This window comes from Ctenopharyngodon idella, chromosome 18 (genome assembly GCF_019924925.1).
Source record: "Ctenopharyngodon idella isolate HZGC_01 chromosome 18, HZGC01, whole genome shotgun sequence".
Classification (NCBI taxonomy): Eukaryota; Metazoa; Chordata; class Actinopteri; order Cypriniformes; family Xenocyprididae; genus Ctenopharyngodon; species Ctenopharyngodon idella.
In genome coordinates, this window is record NC_067237.1 from 19,164,577 (window position 1) to 19,186,674 (window position 22,098).

A 22,098-nucleotide genomic window follows, 5' to 3' on the forward strand; every position below is an offset into this window, starting at 1 on the left:
AAGGAACTGCGGGAGTTGCAGAAGTGTACAGCATAATGTTTGGAGGTCTGCACACTGAAACTAAAATCTCATTCCAGCTGTGACGTTTGGTGAAAGGCGGTTGATAATATCAGGGTAGCCGTCCATCACCTGACACTGGGTGATACAAGAAGACATTGACTCAATACAGAAGTAATTCAGCAATGGAACAGAAGAAATTGTGCTCTCAGTCCAGACATCAGTTCTGTTGATAAAGTATGCTGTGTGACATGAGCTGAAGAGAGTGATTCACTTAAAGAATACACTAGATATATGAACTGAAGAGTTAAAAAGTTCAGACAGTTTTAAAGAGAAATAGTCCAGGATTTCTCCAAACTACAGCGCTAATAGAAGCTATTAGTGCAAAAGAAGTTTTAAGAGTCAGTTAGTTATTGCAGGGTTCACATTTTTTGTTTAAACAACATATTGGCAAAAACAAAGTAGATTGTGTTTGTCTTTGGTTGGAGAGGCTTGCATATTTTAATGAATTATTAATGCAGAAGAACAGGTGAATACAAAGGCTTCACAAGCTTTTTCTTGCAACTGTATGCTTATAATTCAAGTAAAATCGAAGCTGTTATATTTCAGGCATCTTTAAACTCAGAAAAATGCACTAAAGCTTTCATGCGTGACCATTTTTCTCTTTGGCAGGGTGTTTAATATTGTGAATGAGAGGCCTTTGGTTGAGCAGTAAAATTGTCAAGAGATGAAATCCTAATCCTTTCACGTCAGAATAGAGATGTAACATATCTGCAGTGACACGCTCAAGAATCTAATGCTCAGCAAAAGCTTGTATGTTTCTCTACTTTGGGTTTCTTGAGGAAAAGGGTATGTGAGAGCCGAAGCACGAGGATTTATGGGAGATTTGCAGCATCCTCGCTTTGTGGTCTGTGAGGTCTCTTACTGTGACGAATCCTCTTAACATCGTAGTGTTAAAGTTATGTTTAAGAACAGAAATATACATCCACTCTCAGTTGGCTTCTGTATATCATGTAACTTCTGTACTGAATTATAATGTGCTGCTATCACGAAACCTGTTTAAAGCCTTTCTAAGTTAGTAGCAATTCAAGACTGTGTGCTATATTTGCATATGCATGTTGTGTTACAAGGTCTAGTCCTTTCGATTTACCATGTGTTGCTAATTGTTACAGCACCTCAGTAAGTTGGCTGTTTGCCTGTCAATACTCTACGTGTCCCAGTGCTTTGCTGAGGCCTGTGGGGGCTTGAAGTACAGTGTCTATTAGTGCAAACAAGCTGGGAAACGTCTTTTCACATTAGCGCTCTGGTCTGTGATTCAGTATCTAGGTCTGTCACCTGCATGAGACCCTTCTAATATTCCCCCTTAAGCCGAACGAACACCGTGTCATCCCTCCCTCCTCTTGCGATTTTACAAATGAACTCTTTGAGGTCTTGGGTAAAAGCCAGGCGAGAATAAGATGCTAAGACTTTTAACACAATTGACTGGACGTTCTAACATACGTTTGACAGGAAAATTTGACATGCAACCATAGAGCCCTTGTGCTAATGGCTAATGTTTTGCATAAAAAAGAAAAAACAAATAGGAAATTTGTGCTTATTTTTCATATTATCATGTAATGTTTTGTGATTGTTGTATATTCAACTACTTGTTTGACACACAGATACTATGTAGCAGTGGCAGGTTGTAGGTTGTGCATTTTAAGTCAGGACTTTCAGTGTTGGCATGAAAAGGAATTGCACCCTATCTATTTTTTTAAATGCATCTTAGGACATTTTCACACCTGACTTGGTTGTTTCGGAACCTGGCACATTTTTTCCCTTAGTTCCATTCGTTTAAAGGATTAGTTCACTTTCAAATGAAAATTACCCCAAGATTTACTCACCCTCAAACCATCCTAGGTGTATATGACTTTCTTCTTTCTGATGAACACAATCGGATTTATGTTAATAAATATCCTGACGCGTCCGAGCTTTATTATGGCAATAAGCATTACCAAACGAGTATGAGCTGAAGAAAGTGTCTCCATCCACATCCATCCATCATAAACATATTCCACACGGCTCCGGGGGGTTAATGAAGTCCTTCTGAAGCGAAGCGATGCGTTTGTGTTAAAAAAAATCCATATTTAAGAAGTTATGAAGTAAAATATCTCGCTTTCGCCAAACTGACTTCCATATTCAAACTTTAGTAGTTCAAAAAGCTTACGCTACGTCCTACGCCTTCCCTATTCAACTTATGGAACTCACGCGACGCCAATTCAGTTTTTTTCATAATTTGAATACTAGGATGGCTTGAGGGTGAGTAAAGCTTGGGGTAATTTTCATTTGAAAGTGAACTAATCCTTTAAGGCATATATGAACTCATCAATCCTGATTTGATCCACAATCCACTTGGCCGTTTGAAAACGAACTCTGGAGCGGTTTGGTTATGGTGAGAAAGCAATCTGACCCAATCTGATTTCGATTATAATTAAAATAAATAAATAAAAAAATTCAGTATATATACACAAACTACTGTGCTGCGTCCAAAATTGAACACTGCCCTACTATATAGTATGCGAAAAACAAAAAAAGAGTAGTATGTCTGAACACATAGTATTCAAAAAACATTAGGCTAAAAGTCCCTGGATGACTTACTGTACAACTTCTGCCTGAGATTCTGAAGTGCTCATTCGATGGACACTTTACTATGAAGCGACGCAACTGACGCTAGTAGGTCACATGCAACATGGCAGATGTAGTACGTCTGAATTTCATTCATACCAAGGTCATAACCATGTCTTGAACATTGGGGGGGGAAACATAAAGAAACAGAACAGTGAAGGAAATTCTAGGTCTAATTCTAGTTGGTAAGTAATCATTTTGAACTATTTGCAAATAATATTTGAACATAAAATTTGTTTTATGTAAATGTAAAATGTATCTGGTCTCATCACACTCAGGTAGGAATTACATGAATCACGTAAACGCATATTTTCAATTCAAAACGGCCATATTTGAGGGAAAAAAAGTTGCACAGTTTGCATCACTGGATTGTCGATCGTTAAACATTTCTATCGCAAAACAGTTGACATGTATTAAATGTTTCGCTATTTAAATCTTACACTCTCTTTCAACGTTATACTGACGATTCATGCTGGAATTCACGCTCTACTTCTGTGAACAGTAAACCCCGCCTACTTTGAATTGATTGGCCATCTCAATCATTTTGACATTTACAAGCGCTGTTACCGCTGAGGCAGACCAGACTAAAAATGTAACTTTTAAACCTTTTTGTCATTCTAACAACATACAGAGCGCTGTGTAATGGAGTGCAAGAATTTCAAGAATTTGGTGGGGACTTGTCCCCCTCAATGTCTATGGTGGTTACGGCTCTGATTCATACTACCCACATTCATACAATATAGAGCGTACGTAATGTAGTATCTACTCAGACAGTACGTAATTTCGGATGCAGCGTTGCACCATCTACACCGGACGCAACAGTAGTCGCGTTGCACTGTGCCACAACAACTTGCTGCAATGGCGACCGTTGCAAATCCATTTGTTCTTCGTGTCAGAAGTAGCACGAGTGCTTGAAGTATGTCAGAATTAGAACGGGGCATTAGTTTACTGTCGGAAATTTGTCATGTTGCACCACATCCAGTGTAGACAGCATCACTGATTATAATGGGTTCTATCTGCTTTTGTCGCATCTCGCCACTCACATCTGGTGTAGACGCTGTGTCAGAAATCACTTTTTATAATTTATGAATCATTAAGTTGCCCTTTTGTCTCTCTCTTATCTTTCCCCTTCCTTCCATCCAGGTCTGGAATCCTTGCGGGACAGCGCTCACTCCACTCCCGTGCGTTCCGTGTCCCACGGCGACTCCTTCATGCCACGTTCGCGTAGCCATTTGACGGACTCCGGCGACGGGACGGCGGTCATCTCCGACGAGACCTACAGTCCCTCCGACAGCGTTCTGCCAACACCAGTGGCCGAGCACAGCCTGGAGCTGGCAGTCTCGCGCCAGATCAACGGCGCCCCCTGCAGCATCGAGGAGGAGAAAGAGTCGGAGGCTGGCACGCCCTCTGTGGGCGACGTGGCCGAGTTAGGAGCGGACAGTAGGGCGGCAGGCTCCTTGCAGAGCGCAGGTGGGGAGGCCGCGCTCAGCGAGACGGAACAGGTGAATAAGTTTGTTTTAAGTGTACTCCGTCTGCTCCTTGTGACCATTGGACTCCTCTTTGTCTTGCTCCTCCTCCTCATCATCCTCACTGAGTCCGACCTTGACATTGCATTTTTACGTGATATCCGCCAGACCCCCGAGTTTGAGCAGTTCCATTACGAATACTTTTGTCCCCTCAGACGGTGGTTTGCCTGCAAGCTCCGCTGGGTGGGCGGGCTGCTCATTAACAAGTGAAAATGAGGCACTAAAGCTCGTAAAGCCTCCCTTGTTGGGGTCGAGAAGACGCTAAACACGTGGAGAGAGAGAGAGAGAGTGACGGAGGGCACCGACCTGTCCCATGAACCCAGCTTCTTTCATGACACTCCTGCTGATACACGGTGGACCACCAGGCCCACAGCTCCTCTTCTCTTCCACTTTTAGTTCTTTCTCCCCCACCCATTTTTACACTTTTAATTTTTTCTTCTTTTTTTACAAAGACATTTTTTTTGGTTTTTCGTTTCCTTTTTTTGGATTTCAGGTCATTTCAGGTATTTTATTTTTACAAAAAAATGCAAAAAAATACATAAAACTTAATTCAAAGACTTTAGAAGATTATATTGTTCCTTAAATAGGAAATACAAAATATTTTGTTGCAACAAGAGAATGTTGCCTTCGTTTATATTTATTTTACAATAAAAATGATTAAAGTCTTATTAAAGAATGTGGTGCGTTAAGTCTAGAGAGACGGCAAGTTGGTTCAGTATAGTGGGTTCGGAAAGCACGAGAACGTGGAAAACCAATGCTTTTCTGAGTTTATGCATAATTCATATCCATCCGTCATTTAACTCTTAGTAATTTTCTGAAGGCTGCTATAATTGACCACACCGACGATCAGATCAGCAGAGGGTTATACGTAAGGTAAGAATGTGCAAGTTATTTTGGAAGCGAGACCCGAGGAAAGACTGGAAATGATGTTATTTGAATAAAATTGATGGGTACATTTGAGTTTTGTATTTGGTGGCTTGAGATTTAGGGTGTCAAATACATTTTAGGAATATAATTGTGTTTAGGCGGTAGCAAGCTGTGAAGTAGAAATCATTTTAAAAAGGTTCTTTCTAATGGATACAGAAAAATTAATTGGTATAAATTGTGTTCTGTTATGTGACCCAATAGTGTCAATATATGTTAAAGAAGTTCTCATGATTGATTTAAAAGCAACTAGCACCCAGTCTAGCTACAGTAGATGTGCAATACTGTAAGGGTTTGATTTATAAGAAATAAGTTTTTCACGAATATGTGCATTTGCTTTATTTTATTTATTTTTTTATTTTTCCATCCTGAGTCTTTCTCAATAGAAAGTAATCCCATTGTATAAAGTAATATTTTTTTTTAATTCCACATCAGCCTTGCTCCTAAGTTTGTATTTTGTGAATATCATGCTATGATTATTCTTAATTACAATAACAATGCTGTACTTTTTGTACAAAAAGTAGTTAGTTTCCTAATATATCGACAGTTTTTCCATGTATATTTTAACAGAAACTGAAATGTTATTTTGTTATTGAAAATTAAATTATACCTTTTTTAGCTCTGTGTTTCAGATGAGGTCTAGAATCTATGGCGTTTCTGTCAAGGGAGACACGAGAAAGATTTTTATCCAGATCCACAATCCATTTCCAACTTAACCAGTAATGAGAAAACCATCCCTGCGCTTTGTATATTGGAAAAGGCCCTGCATTTGAACAATACGGATCGCTTTATACACAGTTTAGCCAAAAGACTGTGTGTGTGTGTGTATGTTTGTGTGTGTATGTGTGTATGCTCATATTTTAACAATTGATGTTTTTGGCAATATGTACCAGAAGGCCAGGTTTAGTCTTTAGTACACTATGTCCTGATTAGTCTATAGTATTTATTTAAAGACAAACGATTCTTCCAGTGGCATGCCAGTTGGACAGGGGTTTTATTTTACCATACATGATCTATTTCTGCCAGTTTGAGAAAGTGGAATATAGAGGAAGTGAATGGAAAACACAGACAGAGCAGACTTATTTTTGTGTAAAGTGAAAAAGAGACAAGTAACAGCCAGTGGTAATTACCGTAGTAAGGGGGGGGGACGTTTTAGATCTTACATTGGTATTCACACTACGATAAATTACAATAATTGCAGCTTTTGAATATAGCATTAGTTTGTGGCAGCTCACAAGCTTGGCTTTGCCAGTGCTGTCATTTTAAACGAACATGCTTCGATCCACTAATCACAACGCTGTTGTGAGGCCAGAATCACTATGGTGCTAGTGAACAAATGGTTAGGATGGCTGAGATGTGTTTTCGGAAGTGGCTGACTATTGTGTTTGATTAGCCGAATTGTGCAGTCGGGTCATATGCCTTTATAACCATTTCATAGAACTGCTGTCTTCCACTTTCAGCTACAACACGCAAACATGAGGTGCATGGAAAACTGTAGCAGAAATTGTTGAAACCGCCAACACAAGGAAAAGAGAGAGAGCCATTGAAGTTATGCATGTCTCTTTCCTTTAGAAGCATTCATGCATGCATTTATAACATCTCTGATGTGCCAAGCGTTGTGGTGGCTTAAGTCCATTTATATTTTTGTAGAACCTAAATACACAGTACAATAGTACAATGGTCTTGCGGGTACCTGCATGCCATTGATGATCGGTTTTACTGATTCATATCGATAAATTGATTTTGATCAGAGAAAAAACATGCTTGGAAGGCTAGTAAAGGTTTTAAAAAAGAAGATAATTGATGGGATTTTACTCATTGACAGCATTATGTAGCCTCAGTGGTCAGTCCTGCATGGCAGCGCCATTCAATAAGCAATAACCTGAATTGTAGAATAATTTGAATGAATCTTTTTGGTGGTTTTTGTGCTGTTGTGTAGCAAGTTAAGACTACCTGATGTTTTCTTAGGAGTTCAGAATGAATCCATTTCATTTGAGTTAGATGCAAAATTGCGATTTTAACTGAAAAAGCTCATTTTATATGACGTTTATTGCCAAAATTTGCTACATTTTATACTCATCGTGAGCACTCGTCATGTTGTTTGGATCCTGAACAGTCAGTGTGCCGTTGTTCTGAAGTTTTACGCTTCTTTTTGTCCTTGGAATCCTATTGCACAAGTTTCAACTAGCGCGGACTCCTTCCTAGACTCGTAGTTCAAGGGCAATTGCTACACAAGGAGGAGTCCTTGTGAACTTTTACTTTATACTTTTGTCTCTAGACAGTTTTCCTGTACTGTATGGAATGGCCAGGTTTGACTGTGATGAATGCAAGGGTCCGGTAAAGGACAATTGTCAGCTAAATCGGTTCATCATTTCTGTAAACTAACTGGGTTATTTCACAAGGTCTCTCTGTGAACTTTGTATCGAAGTATTTTTATGCTTCTTAGTATGCATAGTAGAGTTGAACACTTCCCATGACACTATGGAAGGAGTATTACTGAACGCCGCAGATAAAGCACTTCACCGGCTTAAACTACACCTTGACAGCATGTACAAAATGTTACAGCTTCAAGCGATCCCCATCAGCCTATTAAAGATGGTGATTTTAATATTCAAGATCTGTTATTGTTGGCTACAGCTGTTAGATTCTGGTTTGCAGTAGTGAAATCGTACTGAATGGCTGCTGTTCTTTAAGAGTTGGAGCTTTAGAGATTTGGAGCTCATTCCAAGTAAGGTCAGAATGTCCTCCATGTAATTTAATGAACTGCTCACATTAGACAGCAGTTGTGTGATCTCTCAGATCGACTAGGTTTAGTTCTGAAATCATTCTACCAGGGACTTTCAATTTCATCATCATTAGAATGAATGCTCCTTACATGCTTGCATACAAATTCCCAAATTATTTGGTAAAATCTGACTTCACCTGAACCGTAGCTTTAAGATCTACTGTGGCGCTGAGATCCAGTAAAGATCAGTGGTGGCAACATGCTTCATTTAGTGTACTGTGCTTCTGTCACTTTGCCAGCCCCCACAGTCCCTTCAACAGCTATGCATATACATGCACATTTGTTTATGCATAGATGTGTCTGTGGGCGTGTTTTTCTGTAATCTGCATCTTTTCTGTTTGGGACTAGAAGTCGCTGTTTAGTTCCTTATTATATGAATATTGAAATATATACAAAATTTATGTGCCAAATGCAGTTCCTGTTAAGTCAGATTCATTCCAAAATCATCTTTGTACTGTAGGAAACCTTCCATGAAAATGGTTTAAGAAATTGTTTCACTGAGTCCCTTGTAACTGGTGCCATGGAAATATTCAAACTTGAAATAAACATTCAAAAGAGTTCGGATATCTTGTGGTTTATAGTTCTGGATGTCTAATTATTCAGCTGGCTTTCTAATTCAAGATATTCGACTAATTACACTTTTAATCACACCAGTGTTAAAATATGACCATTTTCTTCAATAAAACGGCAGCACTGTTTATCTGGCAATTCCTCCTAAAACATATTTTTTGAAAACATATGTGAGCCATGCTGGCACAGTGAGTTGGAATGCGCACAAGCTAATTACGAGCTACAGGCAAAACAAATGAAAAATGTCAATCTTTGGTCGAATTTGAGGTTCACAAAAATGAGTTTATTAAGCCCTTGTCTAGTGATCCCAATGCTCCAAATCTAAAAGTATCTTTATTTGTAGGTTTTCTTATAGATATTTGGTTTTGACTGGTTGTGTGCCAAATTTGGTTATTACCAGGGATTTTAAGGTATTGCTGCAAGGTGATTTTGTTTTGGAACCTTCAGAAAACTTGAACTCGATTTTTCTCAAAATTGACTTTGCTGAATCTATCGACTTCAAATAAGAGTAGCTCATTGATTTTTTTTTTTTTCTAATTCCAACAAATCATACATCATTTTGAAGGTTAATAGAGAATGTGAAAGTAAAAAAAAAAAAAAAAAAAACTCATTTTTGAAAATTTGCTCATTGCAACTCATTTTGTCAGCATGGGTCACATATTGCAAATTATACTGATCTCACATATCAACCTGTGAGAGATGGGGCAATACTACAATTTTTTTGTGCGTGTGTGTTTATTTATTTAAGAAAATGAAGCACAGGCAGGGTTGCCAGGTTTTCACAACAAAACCCGCCCAATTGCTACTCAAAACTAGCCCAATCATGTTTCGGGGGGTCCCATGGTAAAAATCGCGTTCCGGGGGGTAAAATCCGCGTTTTTGGTGGGGTTCCCCTGGTAAAATTCACATTCCAGGATCTAAATATCATGAAATTTGGAGTTGCTTCAACCCGCGGACATGAAAAACAACCTGTGTCAACAGTGCAAAAGTAGCCCAATTCTGCAAGAAAACTGCAGACTTGGCAACACTGATAGGAGTTCATATTTAAAAACAAATTGTGTTGGGTTAAATGTACACAAATAAAATGCATATAGACCACAAAACAATATATTTATTAAAAAAATCTGTGTATAAAATGTATACAACTTACAAATATTAACAAAGTCAATTTACTTGATATTCCCAGTGGAAATATTCTGTTTCTAGAGGTGAGAGAATGTTGGTTTGAGGAATGGACGAGCAGCGGTGTGTGGGGTGGGCAAAGCCATGAAGCCGGGCCTCTTCGCTGCTGGGACTGATGGAGCGGGCCTGGAACCCCTGCCTGCACTCCGACTCCCACCCCTGTATCCTCCTCCTCCTCTTGATGAAGACCAGTTATTGCTGTATCCACTGCAATAAGAATGGGGAGAGGTAGTTAATTTGATTATTTAGCCGATATGAAAGTCTGCACAATCCAACAATGCTGCTGTGACAAACATACTGACCCTTTAGAGGAGTTCTGGCCGCTGGAACCTTTCCTTCTTTTGGGTTTCCTGGAGTAAGACCCTTGCTTTCTCTTCGCTCCTCGTCCAGAGGTGTTTCTGAAATAGGTTGATGTGATGTCACCTTCATCATAATCGTCATCTTCATTTTGATGGCCTCTTGTCGTGTCAATCCATCCTGAACTCTCGGCCTGTGCCTCAGCTGCAGAGGAAGTGTGAGAACATCATGTCTCTTCAGCTGCTTTTTAAGTTGCTGTTTGGAGCTAGCTGATATATGATGTTTCACAAAGCAAGTTTTATAGGCAGAGCCATCCAAGCTGTATTATTATATTAAGTAATTTGTACTCATCTTGTACTAAGGAAAATTACATCATGGAGAAATATAAATATGTAGGAGGCTAATAATATCGGATAGTAAAATCAGAGGACCTCTTTTATGTTAACCTTTATACCCCCTTAAAGGTTCAGTTCACCCAAAAATTAAAATCGTCATCATATTTTGTTCCAAACCTGTAAGACTTTTCATCTTCAAAGCACAAATAAATATATTTTAATGAAATCTGAGAGATTTCAGTTTCTCCGTTGACAGCTACGTAACTACCACTTTGATGCATCAAAAAGTTCATAAAGAGATCGTAAAACTAATCCATATGAATTAAACGGTTTAGTCCAAAGAGACTTTATCGCTTTATATGATGGACACGGACAGATTTAATTTAGGCTTTTATTCACATATAAACATTCATCAACGCACACATCAGATATGGTTTGTTCTAGATTGTTCTAGTCGACTAGTCACTCATTTAAGTCATTAGTCGGACATTTATGATAGTAATAATTACTTTAATATTACTTGGGGTTGAATATTATATGTAACATTGTTCTGCATTACAGAGAAAAGCTAAACCATAATAATGAGCAATTAAACATGAATTAAACGTGCATGCACAAATCTTGCCACACTGCCAGCTAAAGTAATGATTATGAATGTGTCAAAAAAACAGCTAGGAGACTGATCATTCTAACAATTTATTAATAAACTAGTGATTTCTGAGTCAGTGTCGGCTGCAAAGATGAAGTTGGCGACGCTGACTCGTCACCTCTACAGTATAGTGGATGCACCTAAGCATGCAGTAAGCGCAGTACTAATTTAGCTTCCACATTCACTAACACTTGGATATTCACCTAATAATAGCACACATTTATTTAGGTTAACGTTAGATCGGGTGGCCATGTTAAGTTGCTACTACTTACATGTTTCAAATGATAAGATAAGTCTGAGGTTAATGAATGTTAGGCGAATTTCTTGATATGCCATACATGGTAAGGTTTGATTCATAAGTCGTATGATTGGATGCTCAAGCCATCCTGGAGATTGTTGTTTGACCTATGTCTATAAATATGACCCTTCTTCCTGAATAAATCTGAGAATGCTTTGCACCACACTTGCTCTGTGTCTGCTTGGTCATTATCCCGAGATCTTGTGCTGTTGCTGCCACACATCACAGGGGTTGAGGCGCCTGTTTCTAAACTGATGACTGAGAGTACAAATATTCTACCTAAGATTGAGATTTTAATCTAACAGGTGAGTAATTGATGACAATTTTTTTCATTTTTGGGTGAACTATCCCTTTAAGTTGCGGCCACATTAGCAAAATTTTGAAGGCAAAAAGTCCATTGTCAATGAAGCAGAGCTCACAAAGAAGTCACTTTCAAACCAAGCAGCTTTCTGTTGAATTCAGGTGACCAACAAATTCTTGATCGCTTGGCTTCCAGTTGAAATGACTGGATTTATACCGTTTGGTGAATTTTCACAGGCAATGTGACCGCAACTTAAGAAAGATGCATATTTGCATTTCTACATTTGCCTCAGTTTTTGCCTGTCATCATCCATTTAGGTTACTAGTCTCTAGAACAAGGTTCAGGCTAGAAAGGATTACTGTAAAGTAGTGTGTCAGGGAAAGCGTTCATCTAGAGTATATAATCCATATGTAGATGAGAGTGTGTGTTGTCAAACCCTCACCAGGCAGCTGCCACTCCGAGTACTTCTGCAGCAGTTCAATAAACTCAGCTCCATACTTCTCCAGTTTGTCTTCGGTCACACCGTCAATCTGCAACAGCACATCCGGATCAGGCGAGAGGGTCTCTGCACAGAAACACATCACAATTCATTTAACACAGAGCACATGGGGCTGTGAAAAAGGAAGGGGATTAATTGCTTTAGCTTAACAAGGTGTTTCATCCCAGTAACACATTGTGTAAATCTGCTTGTAAATAAAAAAAAGACAGTTGTAAATGAGCTATGTGTTTATATTTTTTATTTATATATTACGAAAATTGGCTAACCAGCAATCTTTTTGAGTGTGGCTGTGGAGAAAATGTTGTAGTAATGAATGCCGAAAACTTTGCCCAACTTCTTGCACAGATCATTGAGCTCCTGCAGACACTTTTTAACCATCTCCTCTCTCTTAGAGACGTTCTCAGTCACAGATGCTTTGTGCTTTCTGATGCTGGATGCACTCTCAGTCTCAATAAATTCAACCTGCAATGGGGTATCATCATTATTACAGATTTTGCATAGAGCATACAACATTAATATTGAGCATAAAAAGCAGTGTCAGAGGACAGAACAATATATTAATAGTCCCACCTGCATGCAGCCATTCAGTACACTCATAGCTTTAGGCCCTGCAGAGATATAGGCCACTGCCTGCCCGTTGTTAGTGATGTACAGGTCCTCCACCAGAACACTATCCAACACCAGTTTCTTAAAGAGCCTCTCAGCATTGTGTTTGGAATATGCTGCTCCAACCCCGAACATTCCGGACTGGATCCGAGCACTTTTGGAGCCTGTCGCACAGAGATATTCTTATTGAGACTGTCCTGACAGGCATTAAATCTCAAGCACTGTATGAGGCAAAAGATATTCATAGTAATATTCACACTATCATTTATGACTTCTTACCCAGAAATATGTCAACCAGCATGTTGAGGGTAAGCCGGTTCAGCTGGGCGGATTTGCCATATCTGCTTCCAACCTTCTCACAGTTCTCCTGCACAAACCTCGCAATCTTCTTCACATCATCGGTGACATTTCTTGATTTATATTTCTGAAGGTAAGTATTAAGATGTGTGAATTTATATTGGCAATTAATACATAATGGCACTATTCGATATGTTCATGTTTCTAAAGTAAATAATTAGTCAATTAACTTGTTTGGTAAGCAAACGAAATTCAATTTCAAGCAATGAGTGCATACAATTATACAGTTTGTTATTAAGCATTACATTTGCATAATGCACGCTGTGTAAAGAATGAACTGATTTGATGATGGTCTTACGTGTGGTCTGGCACAATTGTCACAGATGACCTCAGGATGCTCTTTACAGAAGCTTGTATTAAACGTGTGCTCGCCAAAGTAAGCCAGCAACTGGATTCTCCTGCACTCGGCCAAGTTCTCACAGAAATGCACCATGCTGTGCAGGTTGTTGATGTGGGTGGCTTTGGATTGCTGGTTGCCATCTTTATCCACTGCAATTATATTAACTGTTATGTAGGCCACGCTCACACAGACAGGTTAACTATGACTATATAATAGCGTCTGGATTTTAATATTCAACATCCATGTTTTAAACATCTTTATGTGAAGGATCCTAAAACGTCATTTTACTGAACAACAAATTGAGTTCTGTTATATTTCTATGTCTTGCTCAGTTTTAAAGGGTTAGTTCACCCAAAAATGAAAATTATCTCATGATTTAAGCCATCATAAATGTATATGACTATCTTCTTTCAGACAAACACAATTGGAGTTATATTTGAAAATATCATGACTCTTTTAAGCTTTATAATGGTAGTGAAAGGATTAATAATAATCAATACGGCTCCAGGGGGTTAATAAAGGCCTTCTGAAGTGAAGCGATTGGTTTTTGTAAGAAAAATATCCATATTTAAAACTTTATAAACTAAAATTACTAGCTTCCACCAGACGACCGTACGCACACTGCGCAAGTCAACTTGAGTAACTACAGAGTAACCCCTGATGCAATGTATGACGTAGGATGTAGGAGTATCGTAAGCTTTAGACACCTCAAACTCAAGCGCCTCTTCTCTTATATCAAAATCCTCCAACATTTCTCTTTAAAAATTATTGTTTTAGACCTGTTGCTCTATCCTCTGCTCTTCTGTGTTCATCAATACGTCACGGGGTTACTCTTCCACCACAAATCAATGCGTACGGCCCTCTGCCATTATTATAGTTAATAAAGTTTTAAATATGGATTAAGAAGGCCTTTATTAACCCCCTGGAGCCACATGGATTATATTTTATGATGGATAAATGCATTTTTTGGGCTTCAAAATCACACCCCCCATTCACTACCTATTATGAAGCTTTAATGATCAAGGATATCTTTAAATATATCTCAGATTTTGTTCGTCTGAAAGAAGATAGTCATATACACCTAGGATGGCTTGAGGGTGATTAAATCATGGGATAATTTTCAATTTTGGGTGAACTATCCCTTTAATACTTTAGTGTGATAAGGTATAATTTATGGTTAAGCCATCGATATTCATATCCTAGCTTTACTGCAAGAGTACACAAAAGCTAATACATACTAGCAATGAGTCTCTTGATGCGGATAACATCGCTGTAAGAATAGAAGAGGACGCAGTGGGAAATCTCTCCATCTCGACCAGCTCTGCCTGACTCCTGGTAGTAACCCTCCACTGACTTGGGCAGACTGGCATGGATCACATAACGCACATCAGGCTTATCGATACCCATGCCAAATGCAATGGTGGCACACATAACCTAAAAACAAAAGATGAATTGTTAAAAAAAAAAAAAAAAAAAACACAATAGTGGTATTTATGGGAACATAAAACAAAAACAACAATCCTGATGAAAAGAGCTGGTCTGTGTTTTAATAACTGTGTGCCTCACCTGGCAGCCATCCTGGTTGATCCATTTGTTCTGGACATATTCCCTGTCACTGTCACTCAGGCCAGCGTGATAAGCCAGCGCTGCAATCCCAGCCCTCTGAAGACTGTCAGCCAGATTGTCGCAGTCATTACGAGACAAACAATACACGATCCCCGAGTCACCTACACACAAGGTCAACTTGATTCACAGGGTTTCCATGCCGGGGTTAAAAATGATGAGCTAAAGACTGGACAGCACTCACGTGGGTAATATTTCTTTATCCACTGAATGCATTCCTCATCAACCTTCTTGGGCTTTTTTGGCAAAACTGAGTATTTGAGATTGTGCCTGTTGAAGCTCATAGTGAATCTGTAAAAACATTATCAACTTTAATATGACTAACACATGTACATGATATGTACAGGACTACAGGTCTCATGGTTGAAAATGTACAGAGTGAGTATCAAAGCATACATATATAAATACACTACTGTTTCTAAAGTTCAAAAGTCAGCAGATTTTTTAAAATGTATTTGAAATTTCTTATTTCTAATATCAATATTGGAAATAGTTATGCTGCTTATTTTTTGTGAAAACCATGATCACTTTTTATGTTTAAAAAGTGATTGTTGAATTGAACGTGCAAAAGAACAGTATTTATAACAGAACATTATAAATGTAAATGTCTTTGCTGTCACTTTTGATCAAATTAATGTGTCCTTGCTAAATAAAAGTTAATCTGTCCTGAGCCCAAACTTTTTAGCGGTCTGCTCCCCTGTGAGGGCAATTTTAAATAATATGTGATAACATTTACTTTGTACAGTATTTCTGAAGGAAGGTGAGTTTCAAAATAATAATGTATCCATATCATAATCAATGTGTGAGTGACATTAATCAGAATACCATGTGCTACAGTAAATAAATGCTTTTAAAAATACAAATACATCTGTGAGTGATTCAGCAACTGCATGCAAGAAGACTTACACCTGAGGACGGGTCATTGACAGCTGGTTAAGAATGTCTTTCTGAACTCTAGGAGTGGCTGTGGCTGTCAGTGCCATTATAGGAACCTTGGGAAACATCTGCCTGAGCTCATGTAAGCGCTTGTAGTCTGGCCTGAAGTCATGACCCCACTAAGGGAGAAATGGATCTATTTTATAATGTTTGTATGGATAGTGCCACAATATTGGTTAGCATTGGTGCAAAAATTTACCTTTCGTCAACGGAGACAAAGACACTCTTAACTAAATTATTAAAATCACACATTCTTGTTGCACTGTACAATTTATAAACAAATTTACCTGACTGACGCAATGGGCCTCATCAATGACGATGCGAGCCAGCAAACCTCTTTCAAACAGATTCTGAAGGGCACTGATCATTCGTCCGCTTGCACATACCTGAGAACAAAAGCAACACATATCAACACTGGTTGACATGCATGCAAAATTGCAGAACACTTGTCTGGCTTGAAACTCACCTTCTCAGGAGTGGCATAAAGCAGTTTGATGGTGGGATCCTTCCTAGACAACTGCATATAGATCCGCGCAGCCTCACTGTCTTTTTTGTCCCCTGATAAACTAGTTGCACAAATCTATAACACAAAACTGCACAGTAAGCAACTGTTTCAATTAAGTAGAGAAAATCACTGTGCATAAGGAAAAGAAGGACTTACATCTAATGTGGTGAGTTTTTGGACCTGGTCAACTATGAGAGACCGTAGAGGAGATATGACTACTGTCACCCCAGCGGAGACACAAGCAGGAAGCTGATAGCAGAGACTTTTACCACCACCTGTAAAGGGGTTGCCACATTGAAACTTTTCATTATTAGAAAACACTTATATTGATAATATTTTAAAAAACACAAAGAAAAAGGGACAGCACAATGATTTAATGCTCTCAAAAAAATTTAAATAATAAATATTATTAAAATAATTATTAGTTCACCAACGATTTACATATATTAGTGCTGTCAAATCGATTAATCGCTTCTAACATAAAAGTTTGTTTACATAATATGTGTGTGTATACATGTTATTACATTTATATATATATTATATGTCTGTCGATTAATCACATTTAACATAAAAATTTGTTTATGTAATATATGTGTGTATATATTACATTTATATACAAATATGTATATATTACTACATTTATAAACAAATTTGTTAGATGCGAATAATCGTGATTAATCTATTTGATTAATCGATATGTAGTAGTGCTGTCAAATCGATTAATCGCATCTAACAAAAATTGTGTTATATAATGTGTATGTATACATATTACATTTATATACAAATATATGTATATATTACATTTATACACAAATTTTTGTTAGATGTAATAAATCGATTAGACACTAATATATTAGATAGTCAAAATCGATTAATAGCATCTAACATAAAAATTTGTGTTTACATAATATGTCTGTGTCTGTGTATATATATATATATATATATATATATATATATATATGTATGTGTGTATATATATATATATGTATGTGTATATATATATATATATATGTGTGTGTGTGTGTGTGTAAAATTATTAATATAATCTATGCAGCCAATAAATACACTATAGGTGTAGTCAAGACTAGTGAGCTGGGATTTCTAGTCTAACCTCAAAATAAATAAGCTATATAAGTCATAATGACTCATGTTGCTATAATGCTTGTAACGAACCTGTAGGCATCAGAACAAACGTGTCTTCTCCTAACAGTGTGGCATTAATAGCCTCCAGCTGATTGAAGCGGAACTGATGCAGCCCAAACTTCTTATGGAAGATCTTCATCATCTCTGGGCTATGAGGAAAGCTGAAGCCTCTAAAGCGGTCATGAGCTGGGTTTCTATACACAGGTTCTGCAGATCGAGGCATACACTGGTATCAGAAAACTGCTCATCAAGCCATTTCATTGGGGTCTTTAATAATATGACCTAAATGGTAAGGGATATTACATTACTCAAGCTTACCAGGGTTGGGTGTTTTGGGAGGTTTTGGTGCTGTTGGCGTAACTGTCTTTCTCTCCAGCAGTTTTGAAGGCCCTCCCTCCCGCACTGATGGAGTATTTGCACCAGAGCTGTCTCTTGATGCCAAGACACTTGAAGGTTCTTCATAATAATCTGGAATGTCAGTCTCATCAAAATCGTCAATATCAAAGTCATCAATATCAAAGTCATCAACTGGCTCTGTGTCTGCTCGAGAACTGCTGGGTACTGCAGTGCTGGTTTCAACACTGCTCTCTGCATTTCTCTTGCTTGAATCCACTCTCTTGGGGGAATAAAACAGGTCAATCTGATCAACATCCACAATCTGATTGTTTGTCTCATTGAAGGACAACCTTGAGTAGCACTTATCTGCCTCAGATTTGCTTACAGCTGGACTTGACCTGTTTAAGATGTCCCTAGTAGTTGATGTTTTTGAGGAGTAGTTAGGATTCCAGGAACCACCAGGGGTTTCAACACCATTGATGATGCAGTCGGAGTCCTCAAATACAGAGTCATTACCCAGAAACATGATGGAGGAACTGGACTCACGACTCATAAAGTCCGTTTTGACGCTCCCTCCCTTTTCTGATGTCATTGGGGTCATCGATGATGACAGACTAGAGGGTGTGACTGCAAAACCTTTTCTGTTAAGCAGACTAGAACATGGAGTTGCTGATCGTGATAACTGAGATGGTGCACCATTAGCAATAATCCTTTTCCTGTGGTAAAGACAGAGACACAGTGTAATGGAGAGTCATTAGTTATACTGTAACAAGCAGTAATGGCATCTAACACTGATATAGTGATAGAGCAGTACACAGTGTTTTGAATTTTGGCATTATTTTCATATATCTGGTAATGTAAACTTAAATCTTTTTTTTTTTTTTTACTGTAATACAGAATTGTTTACATAAAAAAATACAGTTGTGCAATGATTTTTTTCAAATTAAACTCAATTTACTCAAATTATTCTAAGGCAGTACAACAAATTCAGCCAAGACATATAATTATAAATTAAATTAAATTAAAAAAGGAACCTACTATTAGGATCTTTTCAATGTTTTGAATTATGGCATTTTCATATATCTGGTAATGTAAACTTAATTTTTTTTTTTTTTTTACTTTAATACAGAATTGTTTACATAAAAATAAATACAGTTTTTGCAATTTTTTTTTTTTTTTTAATTTAATCTCAATTTTTATTCTAATAAGGCAGTACAACAAATTCAACCAAGAACTATAAATAGAATAAAACAATGCATTATACATTATAGTAATGAAAATGGGGGGAGAGGGGTAAAATTAGCTTAATCTAAAAAAAAACTTTATTTTTTATTATATTATTTTTAATTTCAGACTTTATGCAAAATATGTTATAAAATATTTAAAAGCAGACTTTATACAAAACATTTTAATAGAACACCATGCAAAATATACATTTTTTATTTTATTTTATTATTATTACCCAGCAAAAGCCACCTTTATTGCTTTACCTGTGTGCTCTTTGCAGTAACAGTTCTGTACCGCAGGTAAGCGCTATGAGCTCATGCTCTGGAATATTGTCCACTAGATGACAAATAGACTCCATAACACTAAAGAGGGCATCATCAGTTCCTAAATCACAAACACATATATATTAGGCACAGTACATCAATTCATATACTGCAAATGATTGAATACCAAAAAGTAGGGTAACACTTCAAGCTTTTTAGATCACTAAGCAATCCTGCATGAGTGATACCTTTTAAGTCTTTGGCAGGTTTATCCAAGCGTGCTGACATACTTGAAGCAGATTCATGAGGTGGTACATTTTTGTCAGGATGGGTAACAGAGTCAGATGAACTATAAAACAAAAGAGTTTTGGGAAAATAAATTTAAAACGAAAGGAAAGTGTACCTATTTTCAGCCAGAATTGTAGTTAACAATAAAAAAATGTTGCAAAATTAATTTATCAATGAAAGAATGTTACCTTTTCTCCTTATCTGAGACAAAGGGACTCGTCTCCTCAGGAACAGGGGACGGTGGGATGAAATCCTCATAATCTTCATAAAAGTTGTCTGTCTCACAGTCATCAACATCTATGATGTTTGTCTCAGACCAGTTGTTTTCTTCTGTAGCTGCAATTGAAATGCTGTTAATTAATTTCCTTGTGAGCTTCATATTTATATCCAAACACACCAACCTTTTCCTTAGCAGGTGAAAATGACATATTAGTGGTAAACACTAAAGACTTAAAAACAACAACAATAAATCACTAATAAAAGTGAGGTGCACTAACTTGTCGCACACTTGAAATCCTCCTGGTTTTTAACTGGTGAAATACAGTCGATGATCTCCTCATCCTCAGTGTCACTCAATAATGCCTTTTGCTGGACTGATTTACGTCTTTTGATTTTTTTAATGGGCGAGTCCTCTGGCTCTGTGCCGACTCCACTTGCAGCTGACAGGACGTCCTTTGGGACAGTTATGGTCTCTGTAGCCTGTGAACCTCCATTTAATGTAGTCTCATCACTCTTAGCACAAGAGGAATTTGGAGATGTGTTCTGGTCCGATACACTTGGCTTTTTTGTAGAGGTCCCTGCAACTGGGGATACTACTCTTCCCTTGACTGGGGTTTCAAAATCATCCAAATCATCCCATTCATTGAAGGAAAGTTGAGAGATGTCATGCTTAGGTTCACCCACAGTTTGATCATCAGTAGAATCTATAGGCAAGGCTGCAGATTTTGACAAAGCCTTAATGGTGGATTGGACAAGAGGCGTTTTGTTCACAGCAAATGGGTTGGCCAATGGATTAACAGTAATTGCCTTCGGCTTGCTTGGTGCTGTGAAGAAGTTGACTTTCGGTGCTACTCTTTCAGGCTTTTGCGAAAATGTCACAGGAGTTTTGGTTACTTCACAGCTGCGGAGAACATTGACACTCCTGTTGGCTAAGACATTTGCACCAGTTACCTTTTGAGGAACTTCCACTTTGGAGATGCCTGATGAAGACTTCTTTTTGAAGCAAAAGCCCCTGAACAGAGGAATTTCTGAGGTTAGACACACTAGTAGCTACACATTTGGGATTTTTAGCTCCCTTTCATTTGTATCAAGCATTTAGTAACACTTTATTTTACAGTGTCCTTGTTACACATGTTACATGTAATTACTTTTGTAATAATAACTATAATTTATGCATAATTACATACGACTAACAGTAAACCAAACCCTAATCCTAACCCTATAGCAAGTACATGTAGTTAATTATTACTACTCAGTGTCTAAATATATAATTACACTACACTGTGACACAGACACCTTAAACCAAACATTTCTAAAAACATACCCTAAAGCAGCTATAAAGAGAAAACTAGGCAGTCCATTACTTTGGGTTATTTACTAATCAACTCCTTTAGCCATACTACTTTCTATCTGTCTATCTACATGTCTGTCTACCCATTTATTTCTCTATCTACCCATCTATCAATCTATCTACATGTCTGACTTTCTGTCTGTCAATGCTCTCTGTGCATAACGTCATAATTATGTGCACAAATATCTATCTATCTAAGACTATATAATAATGTTCTTACCCAGGCTTTGGTTTGAGCAGTGACAGCTTGTTCTGTGCAGCATTATTGTGTCGGTCCAGTTGCTCCTTTAGGTTGTTTTGAGGAAGACTCGGCATTGTGTGTATATTTATATGAAATTATACTCCTCAGTATATGGCATTTAATCAACTCCACAAACAAACACACGTAAATAAACACAGGAATGCCCGTTAGAATTAATGCGACATTACAACCCTCGATTGTTTAGCACAAAAACACTCACAGCGCGACGTTTTGCTCTATTTCCGCCATCGTAAGGACTTCAAAATCACAAAACTCCTTTACAATTACCGCCACCGAACATGAACGTTTGATATTCTGGTACAAACAAAACAATATATGCACAACACACAACGTCACCATAACACACCGCTGAAAGCTCGCGCTTACCGCGTATTCACAGCTCGCTCTGATTGGACAGCTACCAGTAACATCACTTCCGCTAAGCGGCGGCATGTTCGCTATATCTAGCATAATGCTATTTTTAAGTATTACACCAGCAACATTTTCTCTTTTTTCCTTTTCTCCTTACATGTCTTTGTTCAGTGGAGTTTTAATCTTGTCTTAACGTATAAACAACTGCTTCCTCTCTGGTGCACGTTGTGGCAGCTTAAACATTAGATGTGGATTTAGGTCGCC

The 22,098-nt window shown here is 37.8% G+C and overlaps 2 protein-coding genes across 5 annotated transcripts in view; one reads left to right on the forward strand and one right to left on the reverse strand.

Moving 5' to 3' along the window:
* Positions 1-8,454, forward strand: part of LOC127499508 (FERM domain-containing protein 5) — a 124,211-nt gene extending 115,757 nt beyond the window's left edge. The window contains exon 14 of the mRNA XM_051869869.1: positions 3,805-8,454. Within this exon, the coding sequence (XP_051725829.1) occupies positions 3,805-4,397 (593 nt within the window). The 3' untranslated portion in view covers positions 4,398-8,454. The remainder of the gene's footprint in view (positions 1-3,804) is intronic.
* A 1,105-nt stretch (positions 8,455-9,559) lies between these two features.
* On the reverse strand, positions 9,560-22,038 carry blm (BLM RecQ like helicase). 4 transcript variants are annotated; one of them, XM_051869867.1, is made up of 22 exons: positions 21,850-22,038; positions 21,442-21,588; positions 20,149-20,882; positions 19,840-19,987; positions 19,612-19,712; positions 19,364-19,484; positions 17,856-18,589; positions 17,568-17,744; positions 16,551-16,669; positions 16,356-16,469; positions 16,177-16,275; positions 15,860-16,008; positions 15,138-15,244; positions 14,897-15,057; positions 14,569-14,764; positions 13,289-13,479; positions 12,913-13,057; positions 12,598-12,797; positions 12,294-12,489; positions 11,971-12,093; positions 9,951-10,149; positions 9,560-9,855 (listed from the first exon to the last, which is right to left on the reverse strand). In XM_051869867.1, exons 2-22 carry the CDS (start codon positions 21,534-21,536, stop codon positions 9,669-9,671), a joined length of 4,296 nt encoding a protein of 1,431 aa, XP_051725827.1. In that variant the 5' UTR covers positions 21,537-21,588; positions 21,850-22,038; the 3' UTR covers positions 9,560-9,668. The 4 variants fall into 4 exon arrangements, with proteins under 4 accessions (XP_051725827.1, XP_051725826.1, XP_051725828.1 ...); XM_051869866.1 differs by lacking the exon at positions 21,850-22,038 and adding an exon at positions 21,683-21,843; XM_051869868.1 differs by lacking the exon at positions 21,850-22,038 and having other exon boundaries at positions 20,149-20,731; positions 20,822-20,882; positions 21,442-21,843.
* Positions 22,039-22,098: the final 60 nt, after the last annotated feature.

Bases quoted from the DNA above. Each gene is read 5' to 3' on its own strand.
- blm (XM_051869867.1), bottom strand. From the start codon at position 21,536: ATGCCGAGTCTTCCTCAAAACAACCTAAAGGAGCAACTGGACCGACAC. The intron at 18,590-19,363 runs GTAAAGCAATAA...TCTTTACCACAG, and splicing joins TTACTGCAAAGAGCACACAG to GAAAAGGATTATTGCTAATG. The intron at 17,745-17,855 runs GTAAGCTTGAGT...CTCGATCTGCAG, and splicing joins TCCCAAAACACCCAACCCTG to AACCTGTGTATAGAAACCCA.